Raw genomic sequence first — 18,727 nt, 5'->3', positions numbered from 1 at the left:
GAATGCACAGTGCTATGCATGTGCTGAAAACCATGGGTTACATACTTTAAAAGGGTAATTTTCCAGTATATGAATAACACCTCAATAAAGCTCCTAGTTTTTTAAAAGGCCGCACACTGCACGGTTGCATTTATTTAACATCTCTTGAAATGACAAAATTATAGAGATGGAAGGAAAATTCATGGTTGCCGTGCATTAGGAATGGGCCAGTGGTTGATGTGAGATCAGAAGGGAGATCACTGCGGTTGGGGAACAGTTGTGTGCCTGAATTATGGCCATGGTTACAGTGCTCTACACACTCGTGTAATAAAACAGCACACACTATATATACACACACTTTACTGACGTCAGATTCCTGGTTTTGCTCTTATGCTATAATTATGTAAGTAAGATGTAATCATCGAGGGAAGCAAGTGAGGAGTCCGCAGGACCTCTCTGTATCATCTTTGGAACTCCCTGCGAATCTAACTCTTTCTAAATAAAAAGTGAATAAAGTATTTTAAAAACCTTCAATGGTCTTTGAATCCAATCTTTGTCAATAATGTCTTAATGATTAGCCTGCTTCTCAACGAGTTCCTGAATCCCGAAAAAGACACCTTGGCAGATAAATATAACATATTACAGACTTTGAGGCATAAATATATCTCTCGTTACAAAACAATTATTTGGTACTCCTGTTTATTGATTAGTCTCCCATTTGCTTAGAGTCAACCTCATACTGGGCTTCTTTCTTCGCTGGTGCTTAGCACCTGGCGTTACACTTTGCACACAGCTGACCCTCATGAACTATTTGACTATGAATGAGCTGTGATCTTTAGGTCTCAGCAAACAGCTGCGGTACCACCATTTCATTACTGTGAAGCATCGTCTAAAAGCATCAAGGAACTCTAATTAGGGCATCTTCCTTTTTGCTTATTTAAAGATTCTCTAGAGCGGTTTTGGGTTCACAGCAAAACTAAAAGGAAGGTCCAAAGAGTTTCCATTTCTCCCCACCCCCCACACACGCATAACCCATTATCAACATCTGCCACCAATTACATCTTTACAAATAAAGAATCAACAATGACACATCGCAATAACCCAAAGCATCTTCTTTTCCACATATAAATTTCTCAGTCTCTGAAAAAATATAGTCCTTTCACTGTACTTCTATAGTTTTCAGGAATATACTTCTCTGAGCTTAAAGACCATGCCATTGCCACTGTTTGTATGAGAATTTCATAACTTAGGTAAGCCCTAGTGGTATTTGTAAACTTGTTTGAGATAAGAGCCACTTAGCAACAACAACAACAACAAAAATCCACTTTTTCAATGACATAATGATATAATGTCTTTGTGTGCCTTGGGTCAGAGGATCCCAGAGTATAGAACAGCATTTTGGTACCTAGTCTACTATGTGCTCCTGCATACAGGTGTCCTGGCTTCCCCCAACTGCAGTGACAATTTGAGGATAAGGAAGATAGATCTCCACGGGACCAGGAACTGAATTGTATCCTGGAGAAAGCTCTTTAAAACAAATTTGACCATCCGAGATGGCTAGGAACAAGGTTTAAATGAGATCTGTCAGTCCAGTTGCAACACAGCAATACCACTCCCCAAGATGCCCACACATGTCTATAATTATTAAAGTAGCCAATTTCCTGTAACCTGGAGAGTACTTCTTCACAATGCTCACACACTGGTCATCTGTAGCTGGATTATTACCAGAACTGGAGTTTATGAGAGGTTCAGGGCCAGAGTTCTGGCTGACAGGATATAAAACGAAGAATGAAAAGCTTCTACTAGCTCTTACCGTGCATGTTTTAGGGTAGGCTCTGTCAAATACGGCTTGGACTTGAGGAATTCTATCTTCTGTCCTGAATTTTTGTCATGAACCTGAAAAATTCTTCATATGTCATGGATGGTTTATGCAGGCACACATAAGCCCCACAACTGCCTGCTACCCAGGACCACCAGCACCCTCGTATGAGTTCATGGGCTCCACTTTCAGTAGCCAGCATCACACTGCGTGGGCTGCCATTCTGGATATAGATCCAACCCTTCAGCGCCGCATACAAGTATTCCATGAACTGACCCTGGGTTCCCCATTTTCATCTCCTACCCTATCTCCTCCACACACCATGCTCCAGCCATAACCCACCGTATGAGTTTCTCACACCTGCCCTCCCCCAGGCAGTACCACATCACCCACTTCATTGCTTGGTTAATGCTTCCACCTGAAGTACTTTCCCATCCACCATTACATTTTCCAGAAAACATCCAGTCATCTTTAAAAGAAAAAGAATCAATTATAAGTGCCTTCATTTGAAGTTCTTCACATGCATTACCTCATTGAAGTTTTGTTTTTGTTTTTAATTAATGGGGCAGAAATGATTCGAACCTCCATTTTACAGAGGAAGAAGCTGAGGCACAGGAAGGTTGATTGGTGCTCATAGTCACTCCATGAGGAAGTGGCAGAGCCCGAATAAAAGCCAGTTCTGGCCAACTATAAAGACCATGTTCATAAACAACGCTCTCCTCCCTCCAAAGCATTCTGTGCTTCTACCATAGAATCCTGGAGGAATCTTCTAAAAATCCAGATATCCTTAACTCTATACTAACCTGTATTATCAAAATCCTGCTGCTAGAACCTGAAGGATCTCTATTTTGAAAAAGTTCCCCAGGTGACTGATGCCTACCCTGTTTGAGAATCACCGCCTGATGATATAAAAGGGCTTGCAACAACTATTGACACTTCCACATACCACGAAGAAATTGGACAGCATCTGAAACCAATTTTTAAAATTTAACCATTTTTCATAAAAGTTAAATGAGACATATCTATTTTGCAAAAATGAGAATCTGTAGAGAAGTATTTCCAAGAGTAACTGCATTCTGGTAACATTTTAATTACATTTTATAAATTAGCAAAAATCTGTTTTGTAAAGAAAAATGAATTTAAATTATCTTTCATTTAAATTTTTGACAAGGAATCAACTACAATTGGGTGGAGAAGATCTGAACATTTGATTGAGTGTGTGGCTGTCTTAGTGGTCCTCAGGCATCAGAAATAAAATCTCAGCTATGGTGCAGAAATATCAGCAATCCTTCAGGCTTCAACTACTCAGTGTTTTATGTCTCTGAAACAGCAAAGGGAGAATTGTTATAATCAGTCCATTTGAAATGTGAGAGAACACAAACAATGGCATAGAACAGTCCTCTGACATTTCAATAAGCATCGTTTTAAAGTGGCAGAAATCTGAGGGAAGGGCAATGAAATTTGAAATTTTACTTTGCATGTTTAGAGAGGACTTCCCCTTTGCCCCCATTCCACTTTAATTTTTTTTTAATGCAATCCCTATTGTTTTTGTAGCTAGACAATGTGAAGTATTTGAAATCAGATTTTTTCGTGTGTGGGTTTTTTTTTTTTAACTTTTTATTTGGAAATAATTTTAGACTTACAGAAAAGTTACAAAGCACAGTCCTCAAATACCACTCCACCCAGCTTCTACCATTAACAGCTTTCCTAAACACCATAAAATTATCAAAACCAAACATTGTACATGGGTACTCTCTTTCTTACTGAGAAACTGTGAATTTTGACGAGGATCACACTGGCCCTTCTCTATGGACCACAAGACAATCCAGAATCCCACATACTGCATCTAACTGCCATACCTTTTTTAGCTTTCTCCCATCTGGGACAGTTCCTCAGCCTCTAGTAAAATTACGCATTTGGGACAAGAAGGTGATGTTATGAATCATTTCAAAGGACTCGTGATCCTGATAGACCTTTTTTTTTTCTTAGTCAGAGAAAGAGAAACAACTAGGGGAAGTAGCAGGCAGAGGGAGAGGGAGAAGCAGACTCCCCGCTAAGCAGGGTGCCTGATGCCAATGCAGGACTCGATCACAGACTCCAGCCGAAGGCAAATGCCTAGTTGACTGAGCCACCCAGGCATCCCGATGCTGATAGATCTTACTACTGGGGATACTAACTTGGGTCACTTGGTTAAAACTGGTATCGGTGAGACTCCTTCAGGGAAAAGTTAATCATTTTTCCTTTGTGACAGAAAATATGGAGGGATCCTTTGAGAGTCTACAAATATCTTTTTTTTCACTGTAATTTTAGCCTCCATCAGTGGTTCTTTCCTGCAACAGTTTTTACTGGGATGTTTACCTAAAGGTAATTTTCGATTTCCCTCATTCCTTCTACATTTACTAATTGAGATCCTACAATCTGGCCAGCTCTTTCCATTCTTCTGTATTTGTTTACTGATTCAATTATTTATACTAGGATGGACTCGTGGATAATCTATGGATTAAGATTCATTACTATAATTATATTCCATTTATTTTTGTTACTTAGATTGTCCCACTCTGACCCCTGGGAACTCTTTGAAGTTGGTTCTTTTTTACTTCTTCCACATTCCCATCATTTTGTGAGCACCCCCTCACTGTCATCACATGATGAGTTATACTATATTTGCTGTGAAAAACTGGGTGAATGCTTTAAGATTTAGTACTGCTCAAAAACAAGAAAATATACTTTTTTTTTCCTCAGTCTCCCTGACCATTGCTGGCTCTGACACTATTCCTCTTTCCGAAAATTCTGTTTTCCCTCATACTCTTAAATATTTCATTTGCCAGAGAACAGGGAAGAAGTACTAGATACACGTCAAATGACTGACACAGAAAATTGACATTTATGGAAAGTAGCTTAAGGAAAAACTAACGATTTATTCCTACAGTCCAAAGATTTTCCCTTTAGCAGAAAATTCTTTATTTTAATTAAAAAAAAAAACCCATATACAAAGCATTCAAAAGCAATGGTGTATTAGTATATTAGTATAAATACAATGTTCAAAACTGTAATATTTAACTTACCCTACAGCTGGTATAAAAATCAGGGTTCTATATGATAGTTTCAGTTATTTAATGACCTTTTTCATTCAATTTATTTCTATATTTTGTTTTGATTACCCATTTCAGGAAAAGCCTCATTTGCATGACAAAGTAGCTACAAAGTATATGAGCGCTTCTACCTAACATGTTAGGGTTCTCTTCAAGGAAAATTATTCAGGAACTCTTCTAAAAATAGTAAGAAATTTTGCTTTAATGTTGAAACACTCATGTTCTGGGTACTACAGAGAAATCAGTATACTCCACGCTATCTCCAGCTGAATGTGGCTAAAAACCTCGACAGAATACATGCAGCGGCTATTTGAGGATTCAAAAGTAAACAGCAGCAGATGGATTGGGGAAGAACAGAATTCAAATACCACCATAGAAGCAGTAAGTTTACCAATTTTTTTACTGCCGTATCCCCTGGTCTGAACTCGTTACATAGGAAAGAAAGAAGTGAGTGCTGGGACTTTGCTATAGATTGAATGTTTGTGCCCATCCCCCATGCCCCCCCCAATTCCTTATGCTGAAATCTAGTCCAAAAATGGGTGGTATTTGGAGGTGGGATCCTGGGGGGAGGGGACCAAGTCAGGAGGGTGGAGCCCTCAGGAATGGGATTAACATCCTCATAAAGGAGACCTCCAAGAGCTCCCTCATCCCTTCTACCAGGAGAGGACAAAGCATAAAATCAGCAGGGTATGAACCAGGAAGTGGTCAGCATCTTGACTTGGACTTTACGGCTTCCAGAAATGTGACAAATAAGTTTCCATGGTTTATTAGCAACACAGTCTATGGTATTTTTGTTATAGCAGCTCAAATGGATTAGCACAGATGTAAACAGGAAAGCATAGGCAGAAGCCTTTTAGTTCTGGTTCAAAGAATGGGAAAGGGAATGCACACTCAAGAAGAGTGTGGAAACCCCCCATTTTTTCCCTTTCTTTTATCTATTCTCCTACCCCCCCCCCAACTCTCAGAAAATGCTGTGGTGACAGGATAGTGGCAGCTTTGATGAGCAAGGCCATGGGAACCAGCAAAAGCCAAAATCCCAAGAGAAGGGAACATCCCTTGAGGTTTGATGGAACTGCAGTTTCAAAGTGTGGACTCAAATCTGATTGCACTTTTCCACTCACTTGCCACTTGGCCCCAAAGACAAGTGGCAAGACTGCCATTGTGAAAGTGAACGGGAGAAGAGCATAACTAAAGCCATCATATCCAGCCAGAGGACCAAAACGAGGCACCCCAGGGAACTGGAAATGACCAAGGAGATCCTGAGAGAACTTGGGAATATGATTGCATTACATGACTTATGAACACCTGGACGCATGCCTACATCAAGTTCAACAAATCACACTTTGAGAACTGAATTAATAGATACAATGCCACCCAGAACCCAGACTGGCTATGAGGTGGTATATACACTCCTCCAGATTTGGATGGCTCTTCGAAAGGTTAGAAAATTGAACTGACATTGGAACCTTTTCCCTTCAAAGGCTAAGCAGAACTTAGTCTGAACACAATCACCTTGAAAGGATCAATGTCATGTGAAAAGTAGAGGGTAAGAAAATTGAATAAAATTGACAAGGTCTCAGTGATCTATGGGACAACAACAAGAATCTATGAATATTCTATTCATCCTGTTTACAACTCCACTTTGTAGGTCTACATTGTGCTTGTAATTAGGGGCACAAAGACCAATAAACCAAAGGAACCAGCTTTAAGGGAGTATATGCGATATCCTAGTCTTTCATAAAACTCAAGACCTAACTCTCCATGCTCATCCCCATGCAACCACTTAAATCCTCCCAACACTAATTTGTTCTTGGAAAATGAATTTCTAACCTCTTATGGTATCTTTTGTTTTTATTTTGAGATATAATTTATATAACATAAAATTCATCCTCTTAAAGTACGTTAAATATATTCTCGTTTGTGCAACCATCACCACTATCTAATTACAGAACATTTTCATCACCCCAGAAGGAAACCCCATACTCCTTAGCAACCATTCCCCTACCCCCTCCTTCCTTCAGTCCCTGGAAACCACTAAAGTACTTTCTGTCTCTCTGAATGGGTTTTATCTATTCTGGACATTCCATATCAATGGAGTCATACAAAAGATGGCCTTTTATGTGTATCTCCCTTCACTTAGCATGTTTCCAAGGGCCATTCATGCTGCAGCATATATCAGTACTTCATACCCTTTTATGGATGAATAATATTCCATTGCATAGATATACCACATTTGATTATCCATTCATCTGCTGATGAAAATTTATGTTGTTTGTGTCCTTTCAGACATACGAATAAAGCTTCCATGAACATATGTGCACACATTTTGTACAAACATATTTTTTCACTTCTTATACCTAGGACTGAAATCGCTGGGTCCAAAGGTAACTGCATTTTTAAGTTTTGAAGAACTGCCTATTTTCCAAAGAAGCTACACCATTTCACATTGTCACCAGTACTGTGCAAGGGTTCCAATTAATCTATACACTTAACAACACCTGTTACTATCTTTTTTCATTACAGTCCCCCAGTTACATCACACTATAATTTTGATTTATATTCCCCTAATAATTTATGAGCTGAGCATCTTACCATGAATTCAATAACCATTTGTATATCTTCTTTGAACAAGTGTCTATTTAAATCCCTGATCCATTTTTAATTATGTTACTTGTCCTTTCATTGTTGAGTTGTAGAAATTCCTTATATATTCCGGATACTAAATACTTATGGTATCTTTCACTGTAATAACTTGTAAGAGTTCCCAATCACTGAATACTCACTGAGTTCAATCACTTCTTTTTAGTGTGGCTTTTATCTCTTATTTTCCAGACCCACCATAATCATTGTAGTTCAGGCTTTGAACACCTGAAGCATAGATGAATCATTCAGCAACACAATCTTCTAATTGCTCTATTGGCAAAAGCTTTCTAGAAGATCTTCTTTCCTGTGTATTGTTTTTTTTTTTTAATTTCTTTTCAGTGTACCAGAATTCAATATCAAAATTCAATGTGCCACACCCAGTGCTCCATGCAATACGTGCCCTCCATAATACCCACCACCTGGCTCACCCAACTTCCCAGCCCCCACCACTTCAAAACCCTCAGATTGTTTTTCAGAATCCATAGTCTCTTGTGGTTCATCTCCCCCTCTAACTTCCCTCAACTCCCTTCTCCTCTCCATCTCCCCATGTCTTCCGTGTTATTTCTTATGCTCCACAAATAAGTGAAACCATATGATAATTGACTCTCTCTCCCTGACTTATTTCACTCAGCATAATCTCTTCCAGTCCCATCCATATTGATACCAAAGTTGGGTATTCATCCTTTCTGATGGAGGCATAATACTCCATTGTATATATGGACCATATCTTCCTTACCCATTCATCCGTTGAAGGGCATTTCGGTTCTTTCCACAGATTGGTGACTGGGGCCATTGCTGCTATGAACACTGGGGTAAAGATGGCCCTTCTTTTCACTACATCTGTATCTTTGGGGTAAATATCCAGTAGTGCCATTTCAGGGTCATAGGGAAGCTCTATTTTTAATTTCTTAAGGAATCTCCACACTGTTTTCCAAAGTCGCTGCACCAACTTGCATTCCCACCAATAGTGTACGAGGGTTCCCCTTTCTCCACATCCTCTCCAACACATGTTGTTTCCTATCTTGTTAACTCTGGCCATTCTAACTGGTGTAAGGTGGTATCTCAATGTGGTTTTGATTTGAATCTCCCTGATGGCTAGTGATGATGACCATTTTTCCATGTGTCTGTTAGCCATTTGTATGTCTTCATTGAAAAGTATCTTTTCATGTCTTCTGCCCATTTTTTGACATGATTATCTGTTTTGAGTGTGTTGAGTTTGAGTTCATTTTTTAAAAAATTGTTTTAAAGATTTTATTTATTTACCTGACAGAGATCACAAGTAGGCAGAGAGGCAGGCCAAGGGGGGGGGGGGGGGGAGCAGACTCCCTGCTGAGCAGAGAGCCCAATGTGGGGCCTGATCCCAGGACCCTGAGATCATGACCTGATCCGAAAGCAGAGGCCCAACCCACTGAGCCACCCAGGCACCTGAATAGATCCTGAATATCAACCTTTTTTCTTAAAAAAGAAGGAAATTAATATTTCCTACATATGAAGTTCTTGATTTACACAGCCTTGTTAAAAAATCCTTCACTTTTAACCAAAGACTATGTTAAGCTGACAGTCTTAAAGAATTTTAGGAGTTGATAATATTTCAGAATTTAGGCACAAGGTTACTGTCCCTTTTTCATGTGGCATGAGTGGAAGGCAGTACAGGGAAGCAGGTAGAAAAAGCAATCACATTAAAAATAACTCCCTAAACACAGTATCTGGTTTAGAAAATCATTTGTATTGCAGAAATGGTCTCTAAAGTTTTTATTTGAAAAAGAAAGAAACAAAGTGATGCTTTAAGAGCCTAGAGGGGAAGGATAGATGAGGAAATGCTGAGCTGGTAGGAAGTCAGAGGCAAAGAAAGGAGAGGAAATAGAGACTGATAAAGGATGAGGACTCTAGGGGCTTCTGGGTGGCTCAGAGGTTAAAGTGTCTGCCTTTGGCTCAGGTCTTGATATCAGCTTACTGGGATCAAGCCTGACATCTGGCTTCCTGCTCAGGGAGGAGCCCGCTTCTTCTCCTTGTCCTGCTCCCTCTGCTTGTGCTCTCTCTCTGTCAAATAAGAAAAATAAATAAACCTTTGAGAAAAAAAAAAAAAAAAAAAGGATGAGGGCCCTAAGTGCATACTGGGTGAGTGAGGGGCACACAAAGTGTCGGTAACAGAAAGGGAGGTGCACCAGGGAAGGTGAGGGGACACAGATGATACTTAGTACTTTTTATATATGATATATAAGGCCATTTTTTATTCCAACACTTAGCCCACACGGAAAAATCCAAATCCATCAGAGTAATATTTAAGATGCTTCATGATTAGGACCCAAGTTACACTTCCAACATCATCTTCTACCATCCCCTATAATGATTCTCAAAATACAGTTTGTACCAGAATAATTCTGGGAAATCTACATAAGCCAATTCTTGAATCTTATCCAAAGACATTAAAAACCACTGGGCTTGGTTAGCTCCAGAAATATGAAATTTAACAAGGCCCCTGGATGATTCTAACCCAGGTGTTCTTTTGGAGAACACTGTAAAAACACTACCATAAAACTTTTACATTTGTCTTTCAAAAGGAACAATAAAGGGGAGACCATACATAGCAAGGTGAGGACAAGGAGACCAAGAAGCCCAGCAGAGCACCATCAGACCTTCTTAAAGGTACAAGTGTAAGTGGAAGGAGGGTGAGCACAAAGTACAAAGTAAAAGAAATTAGCACATGGATACTCTGACAGGCCAAAGAACTTCAGGATGTCCCGAAAAGGCAAGGTGGAATGCAAGCAGGTAAGACTTCTGAAATGATGGAGTAAACTGCTCAGCAGACCCTTTTCTCAATGACATAGCAAGTTAGCATGTGGAAATTAATGTTAAATATAATTTTAAATCCCTGGAAATTATTGTGAGGGCATACAGCAGATGAAGAAATATTCTCTCAAGAAAACCTACTGAGTCTTAGAAAGAAGTGAGAATCTGGCACTGGAGCCGTGGCTCACTCCGCTGATATGCCCTCTCCACCACCACTACCAAGCTCCAGAATTCCATGTGATGAAAGCTTTAACCCAGCACTCTACTCCAAGAAAGTGAGGCCAAAATAATGGGAGCTTGCTCTCTGCCAAACTCTCACTCTGGGATTACAGTTGTATCCATTCAGGACAGGCGACTATATCTCTGACTTCCCTTAGACTTCCTGAAGCTATAGTCCAGGCAGGCATAGCTGGGAGGACATAGTAGGTCATCAAAATAAAGAGCTCCCCAGCTCTCCCTGAAGCCACTGGCTTTTTTGATAAGAGAGGATGGAAATTCCACGCCTACTGACCTAGGTGGGGGTTGTTGAAAACAATAGGGATCTTTGTGGAGGGCAATTAAAAGAAAGGTGGTAGCTCCAGAACAGGAGCAAAACAGCAGAGAATCACCAAAACTTTAGAAGAGAGAACCAGGGAAAGAGACCTTTGGGGAAAGCCTTCCTGGGATCATAAGCAACTCTTCACGGTAAGGAAGGGGTGCATGCGTCCCAGGCTGTGCCCACTAGGAGCAATCAGAGCCAGATGTGAAGACAGATCTGAAAGCATTCACCACGCTGCACCCTGACCCATCAAAAAATCAAAAGCCTCACTGGCACGGGCTCAATCTACCAAACACTGACTTAAGTATGCTATTCTGACCCAGGAGTGATGTCTAGGAAGCTACGCTTAAAAATCAAATCTCACTTATCTTTGGAAGTCTGGGAAACTGAGTGCCCAAGGTTGTGCTCTCACAGTAGCAAATCACAGAGGGAATCCCCAAGCTATTAGTCCTTGCCTGAGAGGAGGGAGGAAAAAATTCCCTTTACTGTGACAGCAGCTTCCAAGTCACACAAACAACCAACCAAGTCACACACACAACCATACAAAGCATAAGAATCTAACTGGCTAAAATGGCCTTCACCCAATAAGTGGCTTATGCCAACTTGGGAGAGACCTGCGGGTAAAAGATAAAAGCAGGTGGAAAACATCTGAGCTGGGACCTCAGTGGTTAAGGGTGTTGCAGGTAAAATGGACTTCACAGAATTGGTGCAGCCAAGTCACTGCTCTTTGACCTGTTAAGAGACAGACAAAACAGCTCCCAGGGTCAAAGCAGATCTAATATGTCCAGATATCAACAAAGAATTATGAGACATGCAAAGAAACAGTAAAGTGTGACCACTACACAGAAAGAAAATGCTGGCAATAGAAACCACCTCTGAAGAGGCCCAGATGGTAGACTTAGCAAGAAAAAACTTCAAAGCAGCTATTATAAATATGTTCAAAGAACAAAAGAAAGCCATGCTTAAAGAATTAAAGGAAGATATGAGGACAATGTCTCATCCAAGATATCATATCAATAGAGACATAGAAATATTCCAATTATTAAAAGGAACCAAATGGGTTCCTTTTGCAGTCAAGATTAACTGAGATGAAAAATTCACTGGAGGGGCTTGACCCTGTATGTGAATTGTCAGAAGAAAGAATCAGCAAATTTAGAGATAGATGAATAGAGATTATGCAATCTGAAGAGAGGAAAAAAATGAAGAGAACAGAGCATTAGAGAAGTATGAAATACCATTAAAAGCACCAACATATACATAAATAGCAGAACCAGAAGGATATTTGAGAAAGAGAGGAACAATATCAAAGAAATAATGGCTTAAAACTTTGCAGATTTCATGAAAAACATTATTCTATACATTCAGGTTCAGTGAACTCTAAGTATGATAAATGCTAAGAGACTCACACACACCCACAAACATAAACTTAAAATATTGAAAGACAAAGAGGAAACCCTTAAAGGAGCAAAAGCAAAATGACATACAAGGGAGCTGAATAAGATTAACGTAACGTCTCATCAGACATCATGGAAGTCAGAAGGAAACATATTAAGAGTGTTAGAAGTAAAAAACTGTCAAATAAGAATATTGTATCCAGCAAAACTATCTTTCACAAATGAAAGCATATTCAACATAATCCCAGTTATACCAAAACAGGGAATCTGTTGGTAGCTGACTTATTATAATAAATATCAAAGAAAGTTCTTCAGGCTAAAAGTAAATGATACCACATAGCACTATAAATTCACCACAGATAAACAGAATAGCAGTAAAATAATCACACAGGCAATTGTAAAAATGATATAATTACATATTTTTCCTTTCTCCTCTTGGCTGATTTATTTTTTTTTAAGATTTTATTTATTTATTTGACAGAGAGATCACAAGTAGGCAGAGGGGCAGGTAGAGAGAGAGAGGGGAAGCAGGCTCCCCGCTGAGCAGAGAGCCCGATGCGGGACTCAATCCCAGGATCCTGAGATCATGACCTGAGCTGAAGGCAGCGGCTTAACCCACTGAGCCACCCAGATGCCCCTCTCTTGGCTGATTTAAGAAGCTACTGCAGTATACAATCTCTATATAAGTGTAGTGTTGGGCCTATAACTTATAAATGTAATGTATTTAACAATAATAGCACAAAGGGAGTGGATAAGGGCAAAAGTGTGTACTGGATTGAGGAAAGGACATCAGATCCAACTCAAATCTTTAACTCAAATCCATATGTAGAAATTAGGGAAACAAGATAAAATAAAAAGATTAATATAAAAATTCTATAAATATGTATTTGATCTCATTTGTTTTATCAGCTGTCCTGAAATATTTAATATAACATATTATTTAGAGTAATAATTATAATGGTGTATTGTTGAGTTGATAATATATATAGATGTGAGAGAGAGGAGTAAAGTTTCCATATTTCACTGTAAAAAAAAAAAAAACAGTATAAAACTGAAGTCAATTCTTTTTTGACCATATTCCCATCCCCTCTTAATTCTGGCAACTATCAGATTGTTCTCTATGTATAGGTCTGATTTTGCTTTTCATTCACAAACATTTATTCATTTGTTTTGTTTTGTTTTTTAGGTTTCACAGAAAGGTGGAATCACATGGTATTCGTCTTTCTCCAGGACCTCTAGGTCAATCCATCTTGTAGCAAGTGGCAAACTCTCCTATTTTTTATGGCTGGTAATATTCCAGTGTGTGTGTATGTGTGTGTGAGTGAGACCTTCTTTATCCATTCATCTATTGATGGACATTTGGGTTGCTTCTCATATCTTAGTTATTATAAATAATGCTTAAACAAACATAGGGGTGCAATATTTCTTTGAATTAGTGTTTTCACTTTCTTTGGGTAAGTACCCCATAGTAGAATTATGGGTGAAAGGTAATGGGAGATACAGGCTTCCAGTTATGGAATGAATAAGCCACGGGAATAAAAGATGCAGCATACGGAATATAGTCAATGGTATCGTAATAGTGTTGTATATGATAGATGGTGGCTATACTTGTGAACACAGCATAAAGTTGCTGATTCACTATGTTGTACACTTGAAACTAATGTAACATTGTGTGTTAACTACTCAAAAAGAAGCTGAAGTCAATATAGTTGAAGCTGAAGTCTGATAAAGTTAAGGTATATATTATGTCATTGAAAGTTATGTCAAAATGTCATTGAAAGTTATGACAGAAATTAAAATATTATACTAGGAAGTATCTACTTATTACAAAAGAAGACAATGAAAGGAACCAAGGACTAAAAAATACAAGAGACACATAGAAAACAAAAAGAAAAATGTCAGGTGTAAATCCAACCAAATCAATAGTAACTAAGCATGAATGGTTTAAACAGTTCAATCAAAAGGCATACATTTTCAGAGCAAATTAAAAAACACAGGATCCAACTATATACTGTCTACATTAGAGACACTTTGTATTCAAACATGCAAATAGGTTGAAAATAAAAGGATAAAAAAGATGTACAATGAAAACAACAATCATAAACGAGAATGCAGGTCAGTGGGTTAAGCCTCTGCCTTCAGCTCAGGTCATGTTCCCAGGGTCCTGGGATAGAATTCTGCATCAGGCTCCTTGCATGGCAGGGAGCCTGCTTCCCACTCTCTCCCTCTGCCTGCCACTCTGCCTGCTTGTGCTCTCTCTCTCTCTCTGACAAATAAATAAATAAAATCTTAAGAGAGAGAGAGAGAATGCAGTGGCTATACTAATAGCAGAAAACCGATATTAAAACAAAAAAATATAACCAGAAATAATCATCTCTTTCTTAAGATGATAAAGGTATAATTCTTAAAGATGGTATAACAGTGGTAAGCATATATGCGTGTAAGAACAGAGGTCGAAATATATGAAGCAGAAACTGACTGAAAGGGGGGACAGACACTTCCTGAATAATGGCTGGAGATTTCAACACCCAACTTTCAATAATGTGTATAGCAACTAGGCAGAAGATGAAAAAGGAAATGTAAGAATTAAACAACGGTAAAAACAAACAACAGACATTTAGCATAGACATCTAACAGACAACTCTAGCATATTCAAAAGAATACACACTCTTAAGAACACAGAGAACATTCTGCCGAACTGATCCCATGCTGGGACATAACATAAGCCTCAGTGAATCTAAAGGAGCTGAAATCAGTCAAAGTATGTATTTTCAAACACAAGGAATGAAATCAGAAATCAGTATTAGAAAGTTTGAGAAATACATACAAATGTGGAAATAAATAAAAACACTTTTAAATAACCAAAGTTCTATAATTAACCCTTACATTAATGGCTAATTGATTTTGAACAATAGCGCCAAGAAAATTCAATGGGAAAATATTAGTCTTTTTCCAAATGATACTAAAGCAACTGCAAAATAGTGAAGTTAGACTTCACATCTTACAGGATACACATACACACACACACACATACTCTCTCTCTCTCTCTTTCTCTCTCTCTCTCTCTCTCAATGGATCATAGACCTGAACGTAAGATGTAAAAACTATAAAACTCTTAGAAAATATTGGAGTAAATACTCATGTCCTTAGATCAGCAATGGTTTTTTAGTACAACACCTAAAGCACAGGTAATCAAAGTAAAAGAGACAAACTGAGAATTCAGGCTCCATTTTTAACTGCTGAGTTCTTACAGAATATAGAACTCCATTTCAAGGTCTCTGTAAGCTTTGAATACACCATTTCGTACCTCTTTCTCCTTCATCATTAATCATTTTAGAAAAGTTCTTCAAACATCAGTGGTGTTCGGTCCCTGTCAATCACTGCTCATGTTCAGCACTACCAATAATACAACTAAAATACTTTTTAATGTAGTAACTACAATAAAATGATAATGAAAAATGTTTTCATTTGAATAAATCTGTGAAATCATAACCTTTAATATTGGCTGTAAGAAAGAAGGAACACATATGGAGAGAATAACTTTACAAAAAAAAAGGAAATTTTCGGATATTCTCAGGTCACAATAATTTCAAAATCACTGAACAGTAGAAGTGGAAACCCTCCATTAAATTCCTCTTAATCACTGAGATGGAACTTATGAGTAATATGACAAACTGACTACAAAAAGGCTTTAAAAGGATAAAGAGCTCTTTGGTAAGTTGGGAGATCAGGTTTCCAGTTCCGGAATGAATAAATCATAGGAATAAAAGGTGCAGAGTAGGGCATATAGTCAGTGGTATTATAATCGTGCTTGGGTGATTAAGACATTTTGCAACCCTTTGTCAGGTTTTAAACTTTTATTAATTCATTAAATAGGATTCCTTATGCTTATTACTTTTCACTGCTCAAACACCCACATTTCTGTGTAACTCTTCTGTGACACTGGACACAATTTACCTTAAACTGGACTGGAGGACCTCCTTGAATGCTTCATAGCTTTGTCTTTGCTAATTCACTGTTTTCCGTCACACTCTCTCCTTGCCCAATACCTAATACAAGACTATGTGTATAGTATGGGATACATAACATAGTCTTGTACAGATAGAGACAGAGAGGGAGGGAGGGAGAGAAAAGGAGGGCAAGCACGTGACAGCCATCAGTTACTATTTACTAAATGAATGAATGGATGTCTGACTGAGTGAATAAGCGATTACATTCTCCTTTGCCCTGAACCACCTCTCTCACATTTTCACAAAAAGATCAAAAGAAGGCTTTTTTCTTTAACATAAATTCTACAATCTTATTTCCATCAACATCAATCAAGTAATGTCCAAGGCATTCTAGTTGGCTAGCTAAGTATATTTGTGTTATAATTCAAAGAAACTGGTGCCTCCAAATTTCTTAGCTATATTCAAAAACACCAGTAATGTTGTGCTACATCCTTAGTTTTTATTTGACATTTCATTGGTTTTCCTCTTACATAATAAGAGATGAGGTTTCTTGCATTAGGATTCTTCTAAACTCAACAAAATAAAATATTACTCCCCCATACTTTATGTTTTAATATAAAATTGAAGGTTTAAACTCTCCATTTTTATTTCATTTAATCCCTTAAACCCTTAAACCTAAAGCATATTATTTCTTCAAAAATTTAAAGTATTATCCCCAGATATCATAAGACAAACACACGTAATGTATCTGAATTTGTTCACCACCTGAAGTACGTCATGTATGTTTGGAGATACATACAAAATTTATTTTTTTTTACTCCTTTGTCTACCAGGGATTATTTCCAGACATATTGTTTTGTCTAGATCTTCATCAACTGTTTTCCAGTTGCAGGGAACCCTGCATGTATGTGTTTCCCAGCAGTGTAAGCACTGAGTGAGCACATAATTGTGCTTGAGGTGTATAAGCCCACCAGGACTACCCAACCACATTTCAATAAATATTAGCTAATGTCATGGAGAAGGCAATCTTTAAAACGCATCAACAACGCGTGGGTGTGGGTGTGTCTGTGTGTGTGTCTGCACCCACGTGCAGAAGCGCGTGCACGCCTGAGTGTAGAAAGGGCTTGAAAAACAGCTTTGTATTTTGGGGTGATTCTGACACTTACTATATGAATTTTGAAGGACTTTTTTCCCAGATGCTCAGATAGTTTGCCAGAATGTGCTAAAAAAACAAATCGCCTGGAGAATATGAGCTAGCCTAGAGATTAATAAAGCCTCCAACTTCACAGGCTTCCACAAATAATGATACGAAAACAACAGATAATTTGAAGCTATCAAATATTTCAATACTTTGCTCTGTTTGCTTCTATGACATATTCATCCCATACGAAAGATTTGCTAAAGGAGTTGTAATGGCCTTCTGGGACAGGAAGAAGAAGGTTTCTGTAGAAAGTGTTAAATTAATTTTGATGGTGATACAAAGTTAAGGAAGGTTTGTTAAGGGATGGCTTGCTGCCATGGGGTGGGGTTTTGTTTTGGTATCCTTTTAGAGCCTGCAGGTGTTTGGCACCAGCTAAAATCAGGGCCAGCTGTGATATTTCAGTTCTGATACTTCCCTCCCAATAGTTCTCAGAAGTGATGCTTTGGGGTGATGTCTTACACCTGATGGATTCAACTTGTGTGGTAGAAATGTGAAGACTGTTAAATAACACCAGTTTGGCGACACCTGTTGCCCTCTCTTCCCCACCCATGGGTCATGGCATCAAGGAGGAAAAAACAAAAAAAAACAAAAACAAAACATTAATCAGAGATTTGGTCATTCATATCTATGTATATTTTAATTGCACAGTTCGGTCAAAGAATACACTTCAAATCACCAGATACGCGGTCTTAGGCAAAATACAAAAAAACAGGATCACACAATCTCTTTTGATTCTCATGGTAGATAATGATGCTGTTAACTGCGCTCATCGGTGGGATCCGTACCTATTTTTGTAGGAATCTGAATAGTTTCTATTAAAAGCTGCATTTTCTTTTAAGTTTGTTTGGGTTGGAAAACCTCAAACCACAATGCATTTCATGCACATGTTCCCCAGGGTATGTTAAATAGGACCATACTGAGGTCATCTAGCAAGTTTTTTAAACTTTTTAAGAATTCCTTTAATGTACTGCACAATCTTGGCCTGGTTAAAAAAAAAAAAAGATATTTTAAGAGAGCCCTTAAAAAATGACTCTTAAAATCTACATGCAGATAATCAATATTACACAGTTCTACAGAATACACAGAATTTTCCACAGATAATTTATCACCGAGGGAGAAAAGCAATAAAACTACCACTAAAAGGCTTTTGGATCAAAATTTCTCTAAGCTCTCAGTAGATACAGCCCCCCCCCCACCCCCGGGGTTCTTGACTGACTTAACAGTGGACGCTTGGTGGATCCTTCCAACCTTTCCGCATCTGCAGCAGATAATCAGAGGCTCAAAGGTGAGGGACAACCTCTCATCTAGCCAAGAAAAAAAA

General features: G+C 38.4%; 1 protein-coding gene across 14 annotated transcripts in view; it reads right to left on the bottom strand.

Moving 5' to 3' along the window:
• Positions 1-18,727, bottom strand: part of SUGCT (succinyl-CoA:glutarate-CoA transferase) — an 811,293-nt gene that overhangs the window by 368,602 nt on the left and 423,964 nt on the right. Inside the window, exon 13 of one of the 14 annotated variants that reach the window (XM_059170577.1) lies at positions 3,003-3,119. The exons of 12 other annotated variants lie outside the window; for them this stretch is intronic. In XM_059170577.1, the coding sequence (XP_059026560.1) occupies positions 3,096-3,119 (24 nt within the window). In that variant the 3' untranslated portion in view covers positions 3,003-3,095. Of the gene's footprint in view, positions 1-3,002; positions 3,120-18,025; positions 18,711-18,727 lie in introns of those variants that run through there. One more of the 14 variants, XM_059170576.1, reaches the window with a different exon arrangement.

Source organism: Mustela lutreola, chromosome 4, assembly GCF_030435805.1.
Source record: "Mustela lutreola isolate mMusLut2 chromosome 4, mMusLut2.pri, whole genome shotgun sequence".
Taxonomy (NCBI): Eukaryota; Metazoa; Chordata; class Mammalia; order Carnivora; family Mustelidae; genus Mustela; species Mustela lutreola.
This window is presented reverse-complemented; position numbering and strand designations above follow the sequence as displayed.